We start from the raw sequence: 23,853 nt of genomic DNA on the forward strand, positions 1-23,853 counted from the left end.
CTAAGCTGGATCATGGCAATGAACATCTAAAATTCATGGAATTGCCTAGTGCAAAACGAGTGAATCTTACACTTCAATAAAAGCATTCATTTTGAGAAGATTTTTGTTTAGTGCATGTGCACACATGTGTGTGAGAGCATGAAGTGTGTGTGGGCATGCGCACACATGGAAGTCCGAGGACAACTTTGTGTAGTCAATCCTTTCCTTGTGCCTTTATAAGGATTCCAGGGATGAGATTTGGGTCTCCAGGCTTGAGCGTCTGAGTCATCTTGCTGGCCCAATGAAGTTGTTTTTAAAGACCCAGCAGAAAGAAGCCAGTATCTAACAGTTACACCCTGAAGGATTCCATCTAAGCAGCAGGCTTGAGGATACTGAACCACAGCAGTAAAGAAAAGGTAAGGGTGGCCAGGGCTAAGTGTGCAGGGGCTGGGGCTATACAGGGTAGCACAGAGTTTGAGTGACACATCTTTGTCCTGGTGTCAATGATGGTTATACAAATGTATACAAATGTTAAAATTTAAAGAAGTCAGCTTTATTGTACATTAATTCTAAAAACAAAACACTTTAAAATATTCTCCTTCAGGGGCTGGGGACTCAGCAGTCAAGAGCACTGGCTGCTCTTCTGGAGGACTCAGGTTTGATTCCCACCACATACATGGTGACTCAAGTCTGTAACTCCAGTTCCAGGGGCTCCAGTGTCCTTTTCTGGCCTCTGGGGGTACCAGCATATACATGGTGCACATACATGAAGGCAAAACATCCATACACATAAAATAATACTTTAAAATTTAAATATTCTCCTTTGTAGGCATGATGTTATACCCGGTGTAAAGATTATCCTTGTATTATTCAAATGCTGATCTCTGTGCCCCGGATCTGGCTACACTCCTTATTCTGAGAATCTCCATACTCAATGTTATATAAACATTGCTCCCCAATTGTTCCCTGATTGGTCAATAAAGAAGCTGATCAGTCAGTGACTAAGCAGGGGAGAGAAAAGGGCTGGACTTCCTCCAAGCCAGGGGAAGGGGCAGGATAGAGATGAGTGGAGATTTGACTTGGGGAGAGAGTCCAGGAGATACCATAAGAAAATACCTAGAACCCAGAGAGCCAGATCAGTACTAAAATGCAAATATCACTTGGGTTTTGACTGGGAGGTGGCCAGATTAGTTTAGAGGATTAAAATAGAATGATCCTGCTCAGTTGTTGTGCTCTTAAAGCTTGCTAAATAAATAAATAGTCCAGTCAAAATTATTTGGGAGCTGGGTAAAAAGAAAACAGCAACATGTTTTTTAAAAAAGCCATTCACAAACACTCCTTAATTCCAGAACTATCTTGAGAGCCAACAATGGAGTAGGTACTATGAGATAAACGGATCGATGTGTGAAAGAAAAAGGCCCAAACCAACCATGGTGTAAAGCAGGTGGGGACCAGGGACAGCTACTCAGAGGGTTGGTGTGCGTGTGTGTGTGTGTGTGTGTGTGTGTGTGTGTGTGTGTGTGTGTGTTTGTGTTTGAAGGAGAGCAGGAGCCATTCATTCAATAAACATTTATTTTGCACCTTCTGTGTGCAGAGCTGGGTCCCAAGCTCTGGAGTGAATGTGAATCCACACACCCAGCCCTTATGGAGCATACACTTTTGTGGGCAAGGTGCTGGTGACTAGTGTGCCACCAACTAAAGGCTGCAGCTACTGATGGGGAACACTCAAGGAAGCTGGAGATTTGATGTGGTTATGGGAGACACTGCTTTGCAATGCATGACTAGGGAAGGCTTATACAAGGAAATGACACTGGAGCAGAGGATCATGGGAAGGCTTATACAAGGAAGTGGCATTGGAGCAGAGCTCTGACTGGTGCAGCCACGTGAAAAGCTTGGGAGTTTACAGTGAGGTTTGGACGGTAGCAGTAGAAGATATAAAGGTTCTGACTTGGGAGAATCTAGAAGTGTATGGAAATGAAAGATGGTGGGGGAATCTAGTGGGTAGCTGCGAATCAGAGGGAGATGGATGGGAAGGCGGGCTGGGGTGTGACGGCATGATACACGGCTGTCTGACTCCGGTGCCTGGCACGTGGAAGGAAGGAGGCCAGGCTGGTATTCAGCAGCCTCATCCTCCTCCTTCAGGGACTTACTGGACGGCATCAGAGGGATCAGCAGAAGGCATCTATCTCTGTCCTTCTCGTGGCTGTGGCTAGTTTGATGGGCTGATTGCCAATAGTCATGGCTTTACTTAGGGCTTCATTAGCTATGGCCCAAATGGAACAGTCAGCTTCCCACACGGCTTCTCATATCATCTCACTACAACCCGGGCCCGAGGCACGCCCAGCTTCCCACACGGCTTCTCATATCATCTCACTACAACCCGGGGCCAAGACACGCCCAGCTTCCCACACGGCTTCTCATATCATCTCACTACAACCCGGGCCCGAGGCACGCCCAGCTTCCCACACGGCTTCTCATATCATCTCACTACAACCCGGGCCCAAGACACGCCGGGTAGCCTAGGAGTCCTTGGAGGGTGCGTGGATCTGGAAAAGGGGTGGCAGGAAGAGCCCCATGGTGCCCAGAATACACACAAACACGAACACCCACAGGAACAGGCGGTCAACAACCATCGCGACGAACTTCCAGTCCTCGATGACCTGCAGACAAACAGGGGCTGGTTAGCGGTGCTAAGCACAGAGTTCCTCCTCCCTCTGAACCACAGCCTCACCCGCTGACCAGCACTACACAGGCAACATGGAGGGTTAGAACTAGGCACTGATGTGGCAGTCCTGAATCCCAGGCTGGTCTCCAACCCCACCTGACCTGGCCAGGGTTGGGGGAGGGAGTAGCAAAGCCACTGGGACTTGGGTTGTATAGATGTTCCTTAGGCGCCCCTGGATCCCCTATGACCCTTCAACCCTTGATGCTGCTCAAGATTTCACAGGGTGCAATAGTTGCATATAACTCATATATGTTGGTTAGTTTTGGTCAACTTGATGCAAGTTAGAGTCCTCTGGGAAGAGGGAATCTCAACGGAGGAAATGCCTTCATCACATTAGTCTGTAGGCAAGTTTGAAGGGCATTTTCTTGGTTAGTGATTGATGTAGGGGACCCGGCCCACTGTGGGTGTTGCCACCAGGTCAGGTGGTCCTGGGTCGTATAAGAAAGCACGCCGAGGAGCAAACAGTGTTTCTCCAGGGCTTCTGCTTCAGTTCCTGCCTCCAGTTCCAACCTTGGCTCCCCTCGATGAATTATGACTCAGGATATGTAAGCCAAATTTTCTATACCAAGTTGGTTCTGGTCATGGAGTTCATCTTAGCAATAAAAACATAAGACATCATGAAATCCCTCCCCTCTGCCCCATGTGTTTATGATGTCTATAGACTTTGTGAGTTTCCATCACAATGTAAATGCTATATGAGTGATCATTGGGTTGTATTTGGGGGACTAATGGCAGGGAGGGGAGTACACGTTAGTGAAGACACCTTTTTCACCCATTGTTTTCCCCACAGTCGGTTGAATCCATAGATGCAGAAATAGAGACCCAAATATACCACATGCGGTGATTTTTAAGACCAAATCTGGTTACGGGTGAAGCATGTTGAGGCTTGGGGATCACAAGGTCCCTTCCTCTCATTTTTAACTCCAGACCCTCTGCCTGAGGTTACTCTGCAGAGAGGGAGAAGAAGGGCCCTCCTGCTTGACAGGAGCTTGCCTAACATTTGGAAACCCCGCGGTTTAAACAATTCCATGCTATTCCCAGCAGTGAAATACAGAAACAGCAGTGAACTGTAGAAATAGCTGTTTTCTATAATGAAGACTCTACCTCCTCTGGCCTCATCATCTGGCTCTCTGGCATTCCAACTCTGGGCTTTACACATGCTATCTTCTCAGACCCAATCACGGGATGTGACCCTAGCATACATCTGGCTGGCTTGCAGGGGTACCACAGAATGGACATGTAGCCAGCATCCCAGCCTCCTTCCCCCACCCCATAGCTGGGAAGCCTCGCAAAGACTCAAGAGTTAGAAATGCAGGCATCTGTGGGCAAGCTGACGTCAGCGACCCAATTTTCCAGGGCCCCATCAATGGAGCATCACACTCCAGGATAATCCTATGCTAGGCCAGCCTCCACTCCTTCAAACGCCGATTGTTCCTGTCCCTAAGATTCGGAAGGCACTGCATATTAGGGTTGGGGATCCACTGTGACAGCCTTAACTTCAAGCACATTTCCATCTTTCCATGTTTTTGAGCTACTTAGAGTGACCAGTTAGTCACCATGGAGGGCAAAAGTGCTGCATGTGAGAAACAGCTCCAGGGATGGCTCAGGAGTAGGCCTGCCAGGAGAGGGAAAGCAGGCTCTAACCACATACAGGAAAGTCAGTTAGCCAATCACTGATCACCATCAGGACAGGGCAAGACCCTCAGAGGGGCCTCAGAGCTCAAGGACTGCAGCTGTGTGGCCAGCTGTGTGACCCCAGACAAGTCAGAGGATGTCTCTGGGACCTTGCTTCCCATCGTGAAATACAGCCACTTCCCAGGATTCCTGGAGGAGGTAGGGTTGTTTGTCCACTCCTGCCAGAGCACCTGATGTAAGTTTGGCTCGACGGGACCACAGGTGGTTATAATTCCACCGAGTTCTGCCTGGCCCTTCCCTCTTGGGGCTTGTAATTAACCGAGAAGGCCTGCAAGTGCCAAGCTTGGGATAGGGGCTTACTCAAGCAGGGCTTCAGGAGACTTTTTCAACCTGAATGTGCACAGGTACCCACGGAACTTTAAGAAGTGGTTCCTAGGGGCTGGGGATTTAGCTCAGTGGTAGAGCGCTTACCTAGGAAGCGCAAGGCCCTGGGTTCGGTCCCCAGCTCCGAAAAAAAAAACCAAAAAAAAAAAAAAAAAAAAAAAAAAAAAGAAGAAGTGGTTCCTAAAGCTTCCCCTAGAAATCCTGCCTAGAGTCGAAGATGTAATTCTAGCATTTGGAAGGTGGAGGCAGGAAGACAGAAGTCCAGAGTTAGTCCTGGGGAAGTGCCTTAGTGACAGGGCTTTTGCCTAGCACGTACAAAACCATAGGTTTGATCCCCAGTACCAGAATAAAAGCTAGGTGGTGGCTAGCTGGGGAGGCACAGGTAGGAAGAGAAGCTTAAGGTCCTCCTCAACTACATGGTGAGTTTGAGGCCATCCTGGGTTACATGAAACACTATCTGAAGAAAAGGGAAGATCCGTTAGCACTGCTGAGTGTTTTGGCTGAAGTGGGGAAAGACAACAAAAACGGTGAGAGCTCATGGTTCAGTAGGAACGTCGAAACACACAAGAAGGAAAATGGTGCGTGGGGCAGCTCAGAGTGCTGATGGTGTTGACCATGAGGCCGGTTCTAAGAGTAAAGAGTTGATACTTTCCTTTTTAAAGGTCAAGGTCACTTTCAGCTATGTGGTGAGTTCAAACCCAGCTTAAGCTACAAAGAGATAAGAGAGAGAAGAGGAAACAGAGCCGTGCTTCTGACTGCAATGGGCTTAGGAGGTCCCAGAGATCTGGTTAAAATTCTAGTCAGGGAGGCTCGAGAGGAATCTATTAAACCCCTGCTGAGGCTGAGGCTGAGGCTGAGGCTGAGGCTGAGGCTGAGGCTGAGGCTGAGGCTGAGGCTGAGGCTGAGGCTGAGGCTGCAGGGTGGGAGCTACTCTCTGAGCAGCAGGCTCCGTCTTCCTTCTCTTAGCAGTTCTCTTCTTTCCTCCTCACAGTGTGATTCTGGAACTTTTGTGGCCTGTGCTTTTCAGTTGGTGCTAACTAATGGACACCAGCATTCTCTCCTGAGACTCCAGTTGGTTGGAATAAATTGCAAAAAGGTAAGAAGGAAGAAATCCTCTTCTGTTCATGTAACTGCCAAGTGGAAAGACACAATGTTGCAAGGTAAAAACTGGAACATTGTTATGCATCTGACAATGCTCTTTAGGGTAGAGAAATGCATAGGAAAGTCTAACCATGAAGGTCTCCATTGTAAAATCCTCCTTACCCTTAATCCTAGTTATTTTTCATTGTCAACTTGATACAGCCTAGAATCACCAGGAAAGAGAGTCTCAACTGAGGGATTCCCTTGAACAGATTGGATTGTGAGCATGTGTGAGGGAAATTGTCTTGATTGTTAATTGATGTAGGAGAGCCCAGCCCACTGTGGGCAGCACCATTCCCTTGGCAGGTGGCCTGGGATATATAAGAAAGCTAGCTAAACTTGAGTCTGTGAGTGAGCCAGCAAGCGGCCTTTTCCAAGATTTCTGTTGTTATTCTTGGCTGTGCTGTGGTGAGTTCCCCAGCTAGAGGTAATCCTGTTGGAATAGCAAGCAGGCCTGGCTTCAAGTTCCTGCCTTGAGTTTCTGCCCTGATCCCTTTAGTGATGGACTGTGACTCCCAAGTATAAGGCAAATAAACTCTTCCCTCTCTGGAGTTGCTACTGGTCCTGGGTTTGTCAAGCAACACAGTGAAGCTGAAACACATGTAATTTCCTCAGAGGAGCTCTTTGAGATGCACAGACTCTAAGTTCATGGTTTCCTGTGAAGGAGAACTTAACCTCATTTTAGAAAATCTAGTAATTCTAGTCACACACAACCCCCCCGGGGGGGTATTTTATTAGCATGGTAGAAATAATGCTTTTACTGATGTTTCTCTACTCCTGAACGTTATACATCCTCACAAGGCTGCTTTGCAAATCTGAGTGAGTAGGAGCAGGTGCCCCATGGTGCCCCAGCCCAGGCTGTGCTCTCTAAAGATAGCTGAACCTCCTTCAAATCCACTGAGAACCTTTCACTCCAGTCAGTGCCTCTCTGATCTGCCTCAGGGTTTTCTCTAGCACCAAGGGTGCTTGCTCTGGCAACTGAGCATAAGGGGAAGCGCGAGAAAGATCACACCTGAGGGCTATTGTCGACTGGAGGGGGTTGGGAGCTGGAGGATAAATATTCCAGCCTCCATCCAATGGACTATTCTGAGTCTTTTCCTTGGGGGTCTCTATGGGGCTGCTGCACCCACAGCAGTAGGCTCACTAATACCCTATAGCTGGCCTACCTTTTGCCTTATCTTGCCTTCTCCACCTCCTCATTGTGCTTCCTAGGGTTACACCAAAGTAAGCTACCTGAACCCAAACCCCATCTCAGACTCTGCTTTGGGAAACCCAAGACCAACACAGGAAGATCATTGATTCTTCCTCACCTAGGAGGCTACACTAAAGCATTTCCATGCAGATGCCTTAAGTGGTGGGGGCAGGGCAGTGACTTACACTTTGATCTCGGTCATCGCTCTCCAGATGCTGGGCGATGAAGCTGACACCCTCTAATGCTTCCTGTAGATCTTCCCGGAACCTCCCGGAGGACCTCAGACGGGCATCCCTGGGGAGGCCTGCTGTGTGGGAGCTGACTGCAGACTTAGGAGCGGCAGGGACAGGGTTCACAAAGTACATGGAACTCCCATAGAGGTTGGATGGGCTGGTGGGGCCTAAGGCAGAGGTGGCTGCAGTATCAGCTGTGGCCAAGTGCAGCTGGCTGGGATGAGGGACCCTGACCAGGCTGACTTCAAGACCGGGACGCTTCATGAAGAGGAAGGTGGGCAGTTTGTGCAGGAAGCACTCCTTGACCCAGGATGCCATGGTGTGAGTGCTGGGTGAGCGGTGGTGCACATTGAGGACACACACAGTGGTGACGATGGAAAAGGTGACCAGCACCATGGTGAACAAGAGGTACTTGCCAATGAGCGGTATGTCAAGGGAGGTGGGAGGCACGATCTTGGAGATGAGCAGCAGGAAGAACGTGAGTGCCAGCAGCACAGAGATGCAGAGCGTCATCTTCTCCCCACAGTCGGAGGGCAGGTAGAAGACCAGGATAGCCAGCGAGGTGATGAGCACACAAGGAATGATAAGATTGATGGTGTAGAAGAGCGGCTTGCGCTTGATGATGAAGTCATAGGTCACGTCCACGTAGCTGGGGTCCTGAGGGTTCACCGTCCTCCGTCCTGGGAGGGCCACAATGTCCCATTCACCACTGGGGGTGAAGTCATCCATGATGGCCGTGGGCGACTTAAGAACCATGTCAATCTCCGTGTGGTCATAGGTCCAGGAGCGGAATTTGAGGGTGCAGTTCTGCTGGTCGAAGGGAAAGTGCTTCACCTCAATCTTGCAGGCACTCTTGTAGATAGCAGGGGGCAGCCACTGGATGCTGCCATTGGAACGCACAATCACGTTGGTGTAGACAGACACCTCATAGGTGCCATCGGCACTGGGGTAGGGCAGGACATAGAGGAGAACATCACAAATCTACAGAGGAAGCCCGGCCTGTTCTCAGAAAGATTGAACAGCAAGGCTTAGGGAAGCTGGAGGACTCCGTCAAGCCCCTCACACTATTAAGCAGGAGAGAAGAGATATCGACCCTTGTCTTGTTTGATCCTTGGCTACCCATTCTTTCTCCCTCACTCTTGTTCTCTTTGCCTAGACTGATTTCAAACTCCTGGGTTCCTGATCCTTCTGACTGAGCTGCTCTCATGAACTGCACACAGAAGTCAATGTTGCAGCCAACGACACTGCCAAAGCCACCAAGTCACAAAAAGACAGAATAGGGAGGCAAAGATGGTCAGTAAGGGCACTGGCCTGAGGGTCCAAAGGCAAGCCCAGTGCTCGCTGTGTTGAATAGCACAGGGCCTCTGGACCTCCCTTCCTACCCTCCCACTCAGAAGACTCTGTCTCCATCACTTCTATCTCTCTAGCTCCATGACCTAGAAGTCTGAGGGAAATGTAGAAAGAAGGCTGGGGGGGAGGTGGGGATTTAGCTCAGTGGTAGAGCGCTTGCCTAGCAAGCACAAGGCCCTGGGTTCGGTCCCCAGCTCCAAAAAAAAAAAAAAAAAAAAAGAAAAGAAAGAAAGAAGGCTGGGGTTGCACTCAGATATGGACACCCCTGAAGGCTGACCTTCTGCCCTGGCCTGACTCTAGGCTTTGGTCACCTGTCACTCACTTGTTGTACAACACGATGTCAGGCAACCAGACACGCTTTGCGGGGATCCTCAGAATGTTCACCCCTTCATAGCAGGAGCTGTTCCAGGCCAGGCGGTAGTCAGTCCATTCCTAAGTACACAGGCAGGGCCATTGTCACCTGTAGGTCCACTGTTACCAAAGAGCAAACCCAGAGGAAACATACCTGGGCTGGGGACCCTCCAATGTACTTACCTGTTTCAGCCAGATGCTGGTGGTCATGATCTGTTCTCGCTCATTCTGGGGAGGGAAATGGGGGTGTCAGTTCTTTTGGAAGGAGGGACCTCACCAATGGGCTATCCTTTATCACAGAAAAGCTCAGAGCCCCAGGGCTGTATGACCCAGTTGTCACCTAAATATCTCTTTGGTGGTCTATTAGTTACTTCTTGTAATGCTGTGACCGCATACGACAAGAAGCCGCTCAGGGTACGAGGGATTGGTTTTAGCTCCCAGTTTCACGATGAGGGTGGCATGGCAGTTAGAGCTCCAGCCTCCATGTGGAGCTTATACCTGGTCATACTGTAGGGGACTGTGGGAAGCAGGGACAGACTTGAGCTGGAACTGGGACCAGGCTACGACCCACAAGCCTGCTCACAACGGCGTTTCCTCATCTCCGAAAGGTTTCACTGTTTCTCAGTGCAGCCTACTGCGGAACACGTGTTTAAAGGAACGAACCAGTGGAGGACATTCCATATTTACACTACAATACTTTGTCCCTGGTCCCCATGAGCTCCTGGGGGCTCTTATAGTGCAATGATACATTTAATACAACTTCCAAAGGCTGCATAGTCTTATGGTTCCAACACTGTAAAAGTCTGAAGTCTTTTCTAAGATTCCAGACATTCTCTTAACAGTGAGTCCCTGTAAAGTCAAAAGAGAAGTTACTTCTGATATAGAATGTCACAAACATTTGCATTGTGAGAGACATTCGGGAACAAAGCAGGGGCACATGGGACCAGAGAGCCTGGAGCGATGCTCAATGGTTGAGAGCAGTGGCTGCTCTTGAGGAGGTTCCCAGCACCTACGTGGTGACTGGAACCTATCTGTAACTCCAGTTCCAGAGGATTCCACTCTCTCTTCTGGCCTCTAGGTATGCTGCAGGCATTTCGTGATCATATAAACCAAAAGGCAAAATACCCATATGCACAAAATAAAAAATAAATCTTAAGAGACTGGATCAGAGCAAGACTGAAACCTGTCAGGGAAAACCCCAAATGTTGTAACTCTGTGTCCATGTGGGAGCCTTGGCGGCTTCATCTGCCTTCCCAGTTTCATGCAATGGCTTCTCAGGGACTCCTTGCAGAGAATCCAGTTATGCTATACACTGTCTGCTGCAGCAGCCTTCTGAACCCTTGAAAGAGGTTCCACAACCCTGGTCCTCCTGCATCTTCCACATCTGACAAACCAGAAGCAAGTGGAAAACACCAAATTCTCAAGCTGAGCCAGCTTGAGAAGCTCCCCTTCTAACACAGCTGCTCTCTACACCCTCATGGCTGAGTCTGAGAAGACACTCCCAGCAGTGGTGGATTTGAGTTGGAAACCCTGGCAGCAACTCTTTTAGCTCAGGCCCTCTCACTCACTGAGGCTTCAGTATCGGGGTTGGGGGTGGAGGGAATGGGGGTGGGGAGAGTCTTGTTCCTCTCAGGGTACCTCTCCTTTTTTCCTAGAGCACAATGCCTGGTTTCTCTTAAATCACACCAACCTTTTTTAGTAGCTATAGCCAGTTTGTCTGCGACCCCCTCCATCCTCAACTCTGGCCACATTCACATTCCTTTCCAAAGTATGCTTTTTTTATACCTTCCTGGCTTCAATTTCTAGTATAAAGTCTGCTAAACGCAGTAAGTAATAACCATGCCAAAACATGAAAGTTATACTGCCTTAATATTTCCTCTCCCCAAGCAACTTAGTCCATTACCTTTTAATTTAGCTACATTCAGATTGGTAGGGCACAGATAGAACAGAACCAGATTTGTTTTATACCTTTCTTGAAATCTCATGAGCCTAGGTTTTTCCTGTCTCCCTTGTCACCCCCTACCCCCAACTTAGTCTTTCACAAAGTTTACCAAAAGGACCCATTAAACTCTGATTATAGCATGCTAGGACTTTCCTATTTCTTTAGCTATATATACCTCCATTTCCCTGTTTGACTCAGTTCCAAGGCCTTGCACATCCAGGACAGGTTTACCTTAGCAATGGCCCCATTTCTCATTCTCAATTTCCATATTAAGTATTTTGTTCATCCCTGCAGCCAAATGCTTGACAAGTGACTAAGTGGGGGAGAAAGGAGTGGTCTGGGTCACAGTCTCATGGCAAGGGATACAGGGTAGCTGGGGCTTTGGCTTTGGCGTGGAAACTTGTGGCCAGTCACGTGGCAGCAGATGGATAACACTTACAACTGAAGCCAGGCTAAAATCCATAGCCTTGAGCCCACCCTCAGTGACCTACTGCTGACAGCCAGGCCTTACTATTTAAACATTCCATGATTTCTCCCAAGAGTCTCCAGCTGGAGACCAAGTATGCTTACACCTGAGCCTGTCTGTGGAGGCCACTGACGTGCAAACCATATTAGGTAACTCAGACATCACTTCACACCAGCACATCAGAGACAAAGCTCATGATTCCACACTCAGCAAGCATGATGACAATGATGACAATGATGATGACAGCTGACCCTGGCGGGTCTGACATGCCCTTTCCTGCTCTATCAAGCACTCTTACATGCATTTCCTACATCTCAGAATCACCTCTTTCCCCCCATTTCTGTCACCACTCCTTTCGGTTCCTTGGACAACTCAGGAGCTTCACAGCCGACATTCTGGTTGTCTTTAGAATCTCAGGTCCTTAGACCATGGTTCTGTGTAAACCGTCTAGTATTTCCCAACCTCGCTCAGAACAAAAGCCCTCCCTCCTCAGGGCCTGTGGCCTTAGCTATGCCCGAGGCTGCATTTGCAAACCCCACTGTGGTCACGCTTGCTTCCTTTAATGCTCTCCTTCCCTGGAAACTCACGCGGTTCTGACTTAACTGTTTTTCACCTCTCAGAAATGTCACCTTATCAGAGAAGTCTCCAACCTTCCTGCAGTAAATGGCACCCTGCCTCCCTTCACCACCATACACGCCCTATACTGACTGTCTTTGTAGCACTTTTACCCCTGCATACTATAATTCTGTATATTGTCCCTACCTCCCTCTAGGATCCAAGAAGCCCGAGGAGAAAAAAAAAAAAATAGAGCAACAGGGATATGCTGGATACCTGATGAATATTTTTGGATGAATAAATTAATCCTATTATCATAACTTGGGCTAGTACCCACACATGGACATTGCACAATTTAATTGGTCTAAATCTATTCTGTACACACACACACACACACACACACACACACACACACACACACACACCTATTTTCTTCTGCAGGAAGATTGAGTCTTCTACAGTTCCTGCCATTTCTCTTTAGTCCTATCTCTACTCAGGCTGCCTTTCTTCTACAGGGCTAGATTGGTAACTCCCCAGCCTCATCCCACCGCCCTGGGCTCCTTTATCCTGAGCCCCACCCCTCTCGGCCGTCCTTATTTCTTTGACCGTATCTTGTGCTCTGCTTCCTCTTCATTAACGAATTCCCAGTGTTCTGATTCTAGCCTGGTAGTCACCTCCTGGAGCAATTCAGCCAGGCACTTATATCAGTAGAACAAGAGTGACACAGGAGTCACATTTTGAGCGTACACGGATGTTCGCTCTACAAGCCCATCTGGCTTCTCTCCAGCTCTCTTGGCTGCCACACTAGATGGTTCATCTACGTGGTTCAGGATGGCCACTGGGCTCCAACTATGATACCCACAACTGCTTGCAGGGTGCTGAGGGTCTGAGCTGAGGTCCTCATGCTCCCGTGGCAGTCACTGTACTGACTGGACCATCTCCCTGCCCCAGGCCTGCTAAGTTCCATCTGATTGCACGGCCCTCCACAGGCGCTATGGCGGGCACTGCCGAGAATCATCTAATCCAGTCTGGGGCTGAGCTGGTTTGGAGAGAGCACTCTGGCTTTTGTGGGGACTGACGTACTGTTGTCACTCATTTTTCAGTACTGGGGTGACCCTTCTAGGGGCCCCACAGGGTTTTCTGTCCTTGGTCAGACCCAGGTTTCGTGGAGCATCCTCCCTGCCCTGTAATGGCCCCGGCACCAGCCAACTTCCCGGCTCTGCAGCTGCCACTCTCTGTCCCAGGTCTTAGCTTCTTGGGCAGATGCTGTTGGCCAGCCATCAAGTGTAGAAAAAAAGTACCACGGGCTATCAGGGTCGCCTCCGGGAGCCTGGCTGGTTGCTTCCTGGCTGAAAATCCCTGACCTCCAGCATTTTGTCCACCCTTCTAATTGTTCCTCAGAAAAGCTAATCTTCCAGCACCTCTGCCATCAGTGAAAGCTGAAAGCCTCAACTTATCTTTTAAACATGTTTTTAAGCAAGACATGCTAGTACATTTCTATAATCTCAGCATCTGCAGAGCCAAGGCAGGAGGCTGTGGAGCTGAGGCAGGAGGCTCTTGAGTTAAAGAACAGGTAGGACTGCATAGCCAGACCCTGTCTCTAACAAGACACTGTTTTATGTGGACTCCTGGTTTCCACAGTGCGCGGTTCCTGGAGCCAGGTGTCCTGCCTGACCAGTTCTCACAAACGCAGGTTTGCTCTGTTTTTGTGTGTACGTGTGTGGGTGCACAGATGCACAGCTGTGTGTGCAAGGCTTCAAAACTGAAGTCAAGTGTTGTCTTCCGTTGTTCTCTACTTCTGGAACTCACTGGTGCCAGCTGCTCTAGAGAGCCAGCTTGCCCTGGGGACCCCGTCTCTGCTTCCTGAGTCCTTGGCTTGCAGATGGATACCATGTCTGCCTAGATTTTTAAGTGGGCTCTGGAGACCCATCGTCTGGTCCTCATAGGATATGGAAAAGAGCTTTGTCCACTGAGCTGTCTCCTTGGCCTCTTCATTTTAAGATCTGGGAGATTATAGTTGGGCAGTGGTGTTGTCCATCTTCAATCCCAATACTCAGGAGGCAGAAGCAGGCAGACCTCAGAGTTGAGCCCAGCATGGTCTACAAGAGTGAGTTCCAGGACAGCCAAGAACTACACAGAGAAACCCTGCCTCTACAACAAAAACAAGAATAAATAAAAAGATATGGGACTTTTCTATCTTCCAGAAATTTCTCCTGTGCCTGTCTTCTACCTCTTACTTTTCTCCACTCCACTAATGGCAGCTGAGTGTGACAGAATGTTAGCTATCACAGAACAGTGACCTTGGCTGTCACTCCTCAAAGAGAAGAGTGGGGAAGCCTGATTTTCTCCTCCAGCACCAACTCCCTGTCTATTCCCTAGACATCCCATCTTTAAACTGGCTATGCCCCTAACACTCACTCCTCAAAATCAAATATCTTTCCCCAAACCAGAAAGGAACCCTCTCCATAGACGTCAACGGTTTTGCCTTTGGGACTATGACAGCCCATAGGGGCACTTGCAGAAGGAAAGCTGCAGGCTATGTTCTCTCCTCTTTTTGGAAGCCTCTATTGCTCCACAGGGTCCACAGCTCAGATCTGGCAGGGACAGCCTGTGTCTGGCAGTGTGTGGCCAGAGCTGCCTGCCTGTCCACCCCTGCCAGAGCAGGCAGCTGGCTTGCTGATTAAGTACAAGGCCTTTGCAGATCGGGGATGCTCAGACAGTAGTCTTGGCTTGGCCTGGTCAGAAGTCCTCATTGCTTTCAGCTTTCCATGGCAGGGAAAGGGCAGAGGCTGTATGCCTCTCCTGGCTCCAGCTACGCTCACTCCCTCCTAGGGGACAGAGGCAGCTGCAATTTGGGCAAACCCTTCTTGAGCAGTAAAGATGGGAGGAGCTGAGCCTGTAGGGCTCACAGGGCTGTGGAGAGAAGGTGACACTGTCCAGAGGAGGCCCAGCTCCCTCAGCTAGCACCTGATGGCTGGACACAGCTCCCATGTGATCGCTTCTTCTGAGTGGTTTCCAGGGGCAGGGGTTCTAACCATTTCGTTGGGACATGGGAAGGTTTAAAAGGGATGGCATTTCCTTCAGGCAACCCCACGCTGAGACAGCTGTGGAGAATGAGGGAGGAAATTCTGTACTGCCTCCTATCCAGTTTGGAACACCATAATGTCGGGACCCTCCTCCCCACACCTTCATGCACAGGCCTGAGGCTCTGTACCCATCATTTCTCCTGGCCTGGTTCCTGTTTTCTCTACCAAACTGATATGGAGGCTGTCCCTGAGCATGCTGGGAGTTGTGACTGTTGGAGACCCAGCTGCAAGAGGCCACAAGGGGTCCAGAGGATGCCTGCAGTGTTTATCAAGAGGGCGGGACTCTGAGAGAGTTTCATTGTTGTTCCAAAAGGAATCCAAGGAATCCAAAAGATTTCCCATAGCCATTTGCATCTCTGGCCATGCCCTAGAGTCCTGACACCATTGAATTATTGAGTGAGGCAGCCCTGCAAGCACTGACCTGCTCCTGGTCATATGACATGATAGATGGCCCTTTTTGTTGTAGCCACTCTCAGTTCAATGTTCCATTACTAAATGCCATGAGAGCATGGGCTTTCAGATGGTTCCAACTATGAATCAGAGGCGCAGGGAGAACAGCATGTGTATAGGCACAGCTAACACTCCTTTTGGATTGAAGAATCCTAACCTGGAAGCATGATCAGCACCCTCACAGTTTAGATAAATTGTTAAGACATGGTGGGAAGGCCTGCTTGTCTGAAAAGTAGTGGAGAACATTTGTTTACAAAAGGCTGTGCCAGGAGGAGGAATGAAAGATGGGCACAGGGTGGAGCTGGATAGCAGCTGGCACCAGTGGTTGATAATAATTAACTTATTTCAAAATAGCAATAAAGAGAATTTTGAATGCCCTAAAACAAAGGATAATAAATGTCTGACGTCAGGGCATGCCACTGACCCTGACATGATTTCTACACACGAGTGTAGAGTGTAATGTCACAGTGCATTCCACAAGAGAAAATTACTATGTGTCCATCAAATGTATGTATCAATATAAGTTTTAAGAAATAGTAGAAGAAAAGATTAGCAGTCTGGAGTGTTACCCATTCGGCAAGGTCAGAAGTAACATGCCAGTCACTTAACTCTCAGCCCTGCACCCTGAACAGCCATCCACTTCTCTCCTGGAGGCCCTAAGAGGCAACTAGAAAAAGCCCTGCCTCTTCTCCTAAGCCTCAGGCCACAGTTGCCCAGGCACCTACCACACTGATGAGCTGGGACAGTGATAGCTCCAGGCGGATGGAGATGAGCTGAGAGGAGCTGGTGGCTGGGCGGATCAGGTTGTTGTACCGGGTTTTGTTCAGGAGGTCATCCATCAGCTTCTCCTCTGCGTTGGCCAGGCGGCAGTCCCCTGGGAAATCGCACAGTCAGACCTGCTGGGCCCTTGTCCGGAAGAACCCCACTGCATCGAAGAGGCGGGCTGTGAGAAGCAGAGTGCAGTAGCCCTGGGGCTGGGGGTCGGGGTGGGGGAGGATGGGAGACTGAGGAGGTGAGGTTGTGTGGGGGATGGGGGGCTGTGCAGGGGTGGATGGGGCTGTGGGACATCCTGGGTGTTAGCTGTGTGGGGGGGTGTGGAGCAGGAGGGGGGTTATGTGGGGGTGGGGGATGCCAACAGGCCTGCCTGTGTCATTCTTTCCTCTGGGACAGACATCTTCCTCGTGTTCTTCCTGGCAGCAAATGATGTTCCATGCTGTAACATCCGGTTCCAACCCTGGGCATCTGTTCTTAACTTCCACCCCATCCCCAGCGTCCCCAGGCCACTGAGACCTATCTGCTCCACTTCCCAATGCCTCTAGTTTGTCCTCCCATTTCCACCGTTTAGCTTTCCTGTGCCTCTCCTGCCTGGTCCCAGCAGCCTCCCTGTTCTGCCCACTCCCACCTGCCCCAGCTACTCATCCAGAGCCAGGTAGTCTTCCCCGCAGAGCACTTTGTGATAGCCCCACCCACAGCCTCTCCGATCTGAAGGCAGCTTCACTAGTAATGCTTTGGTTTGGCAGTCCAGGCCTTTTGCCCTCAACAATGGCTTATCTTTCTCACCTTATATCTTTCTCTCACTTTCCCACCTCGACTAACCCCAGACTCTTCTGGGGCCATACACATTGCTTGCCTCTTTCCCGTCTCACTTCCGGGTCTGGAGCATACTCTTTCTTTCACCAGGATTGTTCCCAGCCCACCTGCTGAGCAGTGTCAGAGTGCGGTTTTTTGTGCCAGGCGCCCTGCTGTGTGCTGAGGATAACAGCAAAAGCCCAGGAGCAGTTCCTGGTCCGTGGAGGAGACTCATAGGCACCTCTACCAGGGACATGTCCTGAAATAGTGGCTTGTAGCTAGAACTGGGCTTGTGTCAGCCACACAAGCAGGAGGGTCTGAGCTTGGATCCCCACAACACCTACAAACAAACCTTCATGGTCTCGTGGGGTGGGCAGAGATAGGCAATACCCTGAATGATACTGGCTGGCCACCCTAACCCAAACTAGTGAGCTTAAGGTACACTGAGAGAGCCCATCTGAAAAAATAAAGTGCTCAAGGAAAGACACCCATATGCGTCTGCCACACCGTACACATGCACAACACACACAAAATAAGATAAGGAAATAAGGAATCAGGGTTATTCTAGGGGAGGCTTTCTTGGACCCAGACTTTGACCTCCAGAACACAAGGTCTCTTTGAGACATCAGATGGAGTAGTCCAGCTGGCAGCTGGTTTCTGGTAAGACAGAGTTCCTGGCTCTAAGCCACATTGAGGACCAGCTCCAGCACAGTGTCTCGCAGGGAGCCCTGGACAGCCATCGTCCCACTGAGCACTCCCAGCCCAAGATCTATCCCTCCTGCACACCCTGGATTCCTTGCCAAGTGGTCTCTGGGTCTTTGTTTCACCTGTCCCTTGTGTTGGGAATGATGGGAAGGGGAAGTTTAAGGACTGGATTGTGTACAGAGATGTCATTAAGAAGACTGTGGAGAGGGGTTGGGGATTTAGCTCAGTGGTAGAGCGCTTGCCTAGCAAGCACAAGGCCCTGGGTTCAGTCCCCAGCTCCGAAAAAAAAGAAAAAGAAAAAAAAAGAAGACTGTGAAGAGTGGAGGATAGGACATGAAGGAGATCCGAAGGAAGGTCAAGGGCCCATGAACAGGATACCCAGGAGCAGGAAAATGGATGAGGATGGTCAGAAGGAACATGTCAGGGAAGGAGAGCAGGTAGCAGGCTAAACGAGGAGAAGGCTAGAGAGAAGGCTGGGGTAGGGATGCTGGTGAGGGCTGACAATCTTACCAAGCCCATGAGTCCGGTCATACCTGTCCTAAGGAACCTTCACATCTTACCTAGCTCCCTCCTCTCTGGATGGAGCTGAGTACTTAGAATATGAATCACCCCAGTCTGGGAAAGGTGAAGTAGACTTCTGGGTGGGTGCTGGGCTGGCCACATGTTCATGGAGAGCAGCCGCTACCCCGCCTACTCCATGCACTTTCCAACTGGCTGCCTATCTAGAACAGATGCAATATTTAGTGCCTTGGGAAAGATGCTCCAGGCACACCTGCTGCCTGCCGCCCCTCCCCCACGCTGGGCTGGGGGAGAGTGGGAGGGTTGGCCAGCAGATGGGTGGACTGACTGACTCTAAGCATGGCTCCTTGCATCCCGAATTCCCTCTCCAGAAGCCACCGGCTTAAATACCCTTGGGGCCTATCTGTAGCCAAAGAATAAATCTAGGTTCCTTTCACATTTCTTTGTTTATTCAAGCTGACCTCTCATTTCACAGAGATGAATCTAACTTTGTCAAAGGTCTGCCTGGCAGCCTGTGGCGGCACTGGGGTAGGCTCCGCAGCACCCAGGCTCCCACCCTGAAATTCCAGGGGAGGGTGGGTGGATCTATCTCTGCTGTCCCAGGATGCTAGTCTGGCTGGATTAGAGATTCGAGGCGCTGGGCTGGTGGGAAGGGGGGGCCTCGTGCTTGAGCTCTGAGCCCACCTGGAGTACTGAGCTGTGTCACCTTCAGCTTGTCCTCTTTAACATTTAGCTGACTTAAGGGACTCTCCCCATCTCACAGACCAAATCTGGACTTCAGAATTCCCCTAAACCAGTTCTCAACCTTTGGGTCACAACTCCTTAAGGGGTCACATATTAGATATCCTGTATATTAGATATTTACACTACAATTCATAACAGCAAAATTGCAGTTGTGAAGTAGCAATGAAATAATTTTATGGTTGGGACTCACCACAACATGAGGAACTGTGTTAGAGCGTTGCAGCATTGGGAAGGTTGAGAACAACTGCCTTAGACCATTTAGGTCCTAGCAAGTCAGACAAAGCTAGAGCCAGGGGTTTCTTTAAGACAGAAGCCCTCCCTACCCCCTGTACTTGTTTAATGCCCCTGCTAAATCGACCCTGAGGGAGGTTGCCCTCTGAGGCTATCACTTGTGTCTGTTCTTGTTAGAATGTTCTGTGGATGGGGCAGATATGTGAAATGACCAGCAGGACTGTTGTAGCTGAAATGCACCCACTCTTTTCACCTCCAAAGTGGAGGGGAACCCCAAGAGCACATGTAGGCTTTACCATCTACTACTAATGCTTTCCAGAGCCTGTCAGATCCAGAAGGCAAGTAACAGGTCAGAGGTTCACCACTGGCTCCCTAGGGCTTTCACTAAATCAAACTTTTATACAGTTAAACAGAGAAGCTGCCACTAGAGGGCATCATGATACAATGTTGCTGATGAAAACTAGCGCCCCATTGGCCACTGCACAAGGTCTTGCCTTTGGAGATTTTCCCTTGAAGAAAAGGGAGAAAGGTTAAGAATCTGATAGGAGACCATAGAGGAATTATGGATGTCTCTCTGTGTGTGTCCAGTCTTGAGAAAGTGTATCCAATCTAAAAATGGAAAGCTAGCTTACTGTCTAGGGATGCAATGGTTAACAGAATCTCATTGGCAAGTGTGTATCTGAAGGGCAGGGCTTGACAGGTGAGGGCTTGTGCACAGTAGAGGACGGGCCTGTGAGATGCAGACATGTGCTAATTAAGGGGTAGCTGTGAGCATCCTAGAAACTCAGAACACTGTCTAAGAAGGAACTCACCAAATGCTATCAGTGCTTCTCCAATCACAGGCAGGAATCACCTGGCTATAGAAAAGCAGATCCCCAGATTCCACTTCCAGAAGTTCAGATACCCTGAACCTAGGCTGGGGTTCAGGAGTCTGTAGAGGAAGGTGCAGACAGCCTAGTGGAACCATACTTTGGAAATACTGCAAGTTTTTGCCAGATGACAGGCAGGCGAATTGTTGCCGTGGAACAGACAGGGAGATTGAGAGGAGGTAATGGAATAGGGCACCCAGCAGCGACCCAAAGTCATAATGCATACTCTGCCAATGTTGATTAGAGGAGGTGACCTTGAATGTCCCACCACTCCCAATTCTAGTACCTTCTGGAGGTAGTCTTTGTGGGACGAAGATGCAGTCTTGGTTCTCTGGGTCCACTGGAGCCCAAAGGACAAGCTGGTGCACACACAGCTTGGGTGCTTGGGTGGGGGTAGAAGCTACAAAGGACTTTGGAATTTAGCGCGGGAGGGGGGGAAGCTGAGTCTGGAAGAAACCCTCACTATGTCTGAATGAACCTGGGGAGGAGAGCTGAGTGAGTCTCTTGAGCGTCAATGGTAAGTTTGTTGAGTTGCAGACCCCAGTTCATCAGCCTGCCCTCAGCTAAGCAGGGTTAGGGGACCAGCTATGCCAGTGCCTGCCATATATGTGATATCTGGGAGACCCTCTCCCAAAGTGCAAAAATACTTCCCATATATGGAATGGTAGTGTCGTGGTGACCTTTCTCTCTCCAAACATCTTGAAGACACTTGTCACCGACGGTGACCTGGCAGCATGGAAGAAGGTAGCAGAGACCCCAAACCTCACGGGCCACCCACCCAAGCAAGCCTGTCACCCCATAGCTTGCCCCGCCCACTCCCCAGCTGGTCCGGCCACTCCTCCCACTCTGCGACCCTTGTCCCTCCCACCTTCTCTAAAAAGAACTCACCGTCCTGAAGCAGAGAGAACAGAGAGACGAGGAGCAGGGGCGTACCCCTCATGGCCAGCCGGGTGGCAGCCGGTCACTCTACACTGGAACCGCGAGTGAGCGTATGTCCCGGTTGGCAGTCTGTGCCTGGCGGCACTAGGACCGGATGGAGCCCGTGCTCCCCACCTGGGAAGCTTCTGTGGGTCCCGCCCACTCAGAGGACTGAACCGGAGTTTGGGGTAGACCCAGAGCAGGGTGTGTCTGGGGGAACCTGTGGCTATAGCTGATCGTCCCGAGACATTCCCACACTCAGGAGCCCGGTAGTGCGTGGCATTCGGGAGGGTGGACTAGCTCCTGACTCATTCGTCTTGGGAACTGGGGAAGGGGTGGAGTTACAGGGGAGGGGAGGGTCTGAGAGGGCAGGCTGCATCCCCTTCACTCATCTTAGTTCACCCGAGGCAGCTTAAGTGGCCTAATGGAGCAAACAGCAACCTCCCCACTCCTAGGTGGCCCACACTAAGTTTCAGAATCTAGATTTAAAGGAGAACACTAAACAGGTCGGTGACAGTGCCAGAAGGGGATCCCAAACTCCAGTCAAGAGGGCCTCTCAGGTGGGGAGGCTGGTTAACCCAGCCCTGCACCTTCTTTCCCTAGGGCCCAAGAGGACCAGTAGCTTCAGGGGCAAAGTGAACAGAGCTTGACCTGGAGGAGGGACGACCACTGGACCTAAAAAAAGACAGAGGTCCAGTCGCTTTCTCCAATGTCTTTTTGCTATAATCTGACATGTTGGCACAAGGGTTTAAAAACAAAAACAAAAAACAAAAAAAAAACAAATAAAAACTAACAAGCACAAAAGTCGATGACGGTTCCGAAGAGTTAGGTCTGAGAGCATCTTCTGCTCTTTAAACTAACAATAACAGGTCAGATTCATAAAGTGAACCCATAGACATAACAGGACTGAAAACACGTTCACCTTCTACCTGAACCCAAACCAGGATAGAGATGTAGAAAGCCGAAGCCTGTGACCCGTGGGGCCTTGGAAGCTAAGGGCAGTGGTCGGTCCTTTTGCATATAAGGGAACTAGCAGACCCTCGGTTAGAGCCAGAGAGCACCCCATCCTTGAGGGGATGCTGGGGTTGGGGGCAGGGAGAGCTTGCTTGCTGATAGTTGTTTGTAGTCCTGGCTGTCTAAGGTACGTTGTGTTATCTCTGATAGGCCACAGGATAGGGATAGGTAGAGGCAGGGAGAGAGAAAGAGAGCATATTGAGGATTCTGGAGGAAGAAAAAGAACCAGAAGTGAGGAGAAGGAGACAAAAGAGATTAATTGGGAGGGTGTGGTCACCAGAGCATATTATATACATAGTATGACAATCTCATAGTGAACATTTATTTATTTATTTATTTATTTATTTATTTATTTATTTATTTATTTATTTATTTTGAAGATAGGGTCTCACTATGTAGCCCTGGCTCTCCTGGAACTTGCTCTGTAGGATAGGCTAACCTCAAATTCCCAGAGTTCTCCCTGCCTCTGCCTCCTGAGTATTTGAATTAAAGGCATGTACCCAGCTCAAACCCATTTTAAAAATAATTACTACATACCAATACAAAACATTTAAAAGGCACAAAAGGTAAACCTTCTTAAAAAGTTAAAGCCCTCTAGTCAGGAAGCATCCATTGTACTGTCATAGGACTTCTTACACATGTGATTCAGTAACTGATTTCCAATTTATTAGTTCAAAAACAAAACAAAACAAAAACAAAAAACAAACTTGTAATTTTTTTTAAAGACATGACGTTCTTTATATGGTACTTGTAGTTCTCTTATAAATCTCAGATTTAAAGCATCAAAATGTGGGGTTGGGGATTTAGCTCAGTGGTAGAGTGCTTGCCTAGCAAGCACAAGGCCCTGGGTTCGGTCCCCAGCTCCGACAAAAAGAAAAGGAAAGAAAAAAAAAAACATCAAAATGTGCCTACAAGCCAAGAACTGCAAATAGATTAAGTAACCAGACAGACAATAAAATAAAAACCAGTGAGTTCACTCCAGACAAAATATTTCTGCAGAAACCCGAAAAAGAGTCAGTGCTCCCGTGAGGAGCATGCAGACACGTTTGTGCAGTTACATGCACGTGCTGCCATGCACCAATGTGGAAGCCAGAGGAGACTCTCAGGCTCTGCTCTATGAACGCTCTAGTGCATTCCTTTGAGACAGGGTCTCTCACTGCACCTGGAGTTGGCTGGTAGCCAGCAAGCTCCCCAGGGTTGAGGTTACAGGATCATGTGACCACACCCAGATGTTTATAGCTACTGAAGATTCAGATCCGGGTCTTCATGCTTGGACGGCGAGTGCTCATACACACTAAGCCATCTCTCCAGACACAGATTTCTTTTAAAATAAGAGAAAAAAGGAAAGAGCTAACCAGTTACTTTCTAGGCCAGTGGTTCTCAACCTTCCTAATACTTCAGCCCTTTATTTCAGTTCCTCATGGTGACCCCCCAATCATAAAACTATTTTCGTTGCTACTTGCTAACTGCAATTTTGCTACTGTTATGAATCATAGTGTAAATATCTGTGTTTTCTGATGGTCTTAGGTGAGCTCTGTGAAAGGAGCATTTGACCCTCAAAGGAGCCATGACTCACAAGTTGAGAACAGCTGTTTTAGGGAATAGCATAACCTTGGCATTAAGCTGGAACCGGGATATATTAGAAAAGTGCACCATAGAGCAGTCTACCTAATGGGTCTCTAACCCAGGGGACTATGGGGCCTCCTGAGTCTGATAACTCCTGAACAATCTTGAAGAAGTGATTTTCTTCTCCCTGTCCTTCCTTCCTTCCTTCCTTCCTTCCTTCCTTCCTTCCT

General features: G+C 49.3%; 1 protein-coding gene across 3 annotated transcripts; it reads right to left on the reverse strand.

Annotated features, from left to right (window-relative positions):
* Positions 1-510: 510 nt before the first annotated feature.
* Chrnb4 (cholinergic receptor nicotinic beta 4 subunit) lies at positions 511-21,369 on the reverse strand. Of its 3 annotated transcripts, XM_087560528.1 has the most exons (8): positions 21,014-21,369; positions 16,633-16,678; positions 16,214-16,362; positions 9,173-9,217; positions 8,961-9,070; positions 7,241-8,231; positions 2,468-2,639; positions 511-2,295 (listed from the first exon to the last, which is right to left on the reverse strand). In XM_087560528.1, the coding sequence occupies exons 3-7, from the start codon at positions 16,325-16,327 to the stop codon at positions 2,499-2,501; spliced, it is 1,401 nt and encodes a 466-aa protein (XP_087416654.1). In that variant the 5' UTR covers positions 16,328-16,362; positions 16,633-16,678; positions 21,014-21,369; the 3' UTR covers positions 511-2,295; positions 2,468-2,498.
* Between the last annotated feature and the right edge of the window lie 2,484 nt (positions 21,370-23,853).

Source organism: Rattus norvegicus, chromosome 8 (genome assembly GCF_021556685.1).
Source record: "Rattus norvegicus strain SHRSP/BbbUtx chromosome 8, alternate assembly SHRSP_T2T, whole genome shotgun sequence".
Classification (NCBI taxonomy): domain Eukaryota; kingdom Metazoa; phylum Chordata; class Mammalia; order Rodentia; family Muridae; genus Rattus; species Rattus norvegicus.

Coding starts and splice junctions, on each gene's coding strand:
- Chrnb4 (XM_087560527.1), bottom strand. CDS start 21,065: ATGAGGGGTACGCCCCTGCTCCTCGTCTCTCTGTTCTCTCTGCTTCAG. Junction 9,218..16,213: donor TGTCCCAGCTCATCAGTGTG/GTAGGTGCCTGG, acceptor TTCCCTCCCCAG/AATGAGCGAGAACAGATCAT. Junction 2,640..7,240: donor GCGATGACCGAGATCAAAGT/GTAAGTCACTGC, acceptor GTTTGTCTGCAG/GTCATCGAGGACTGGAAGTT.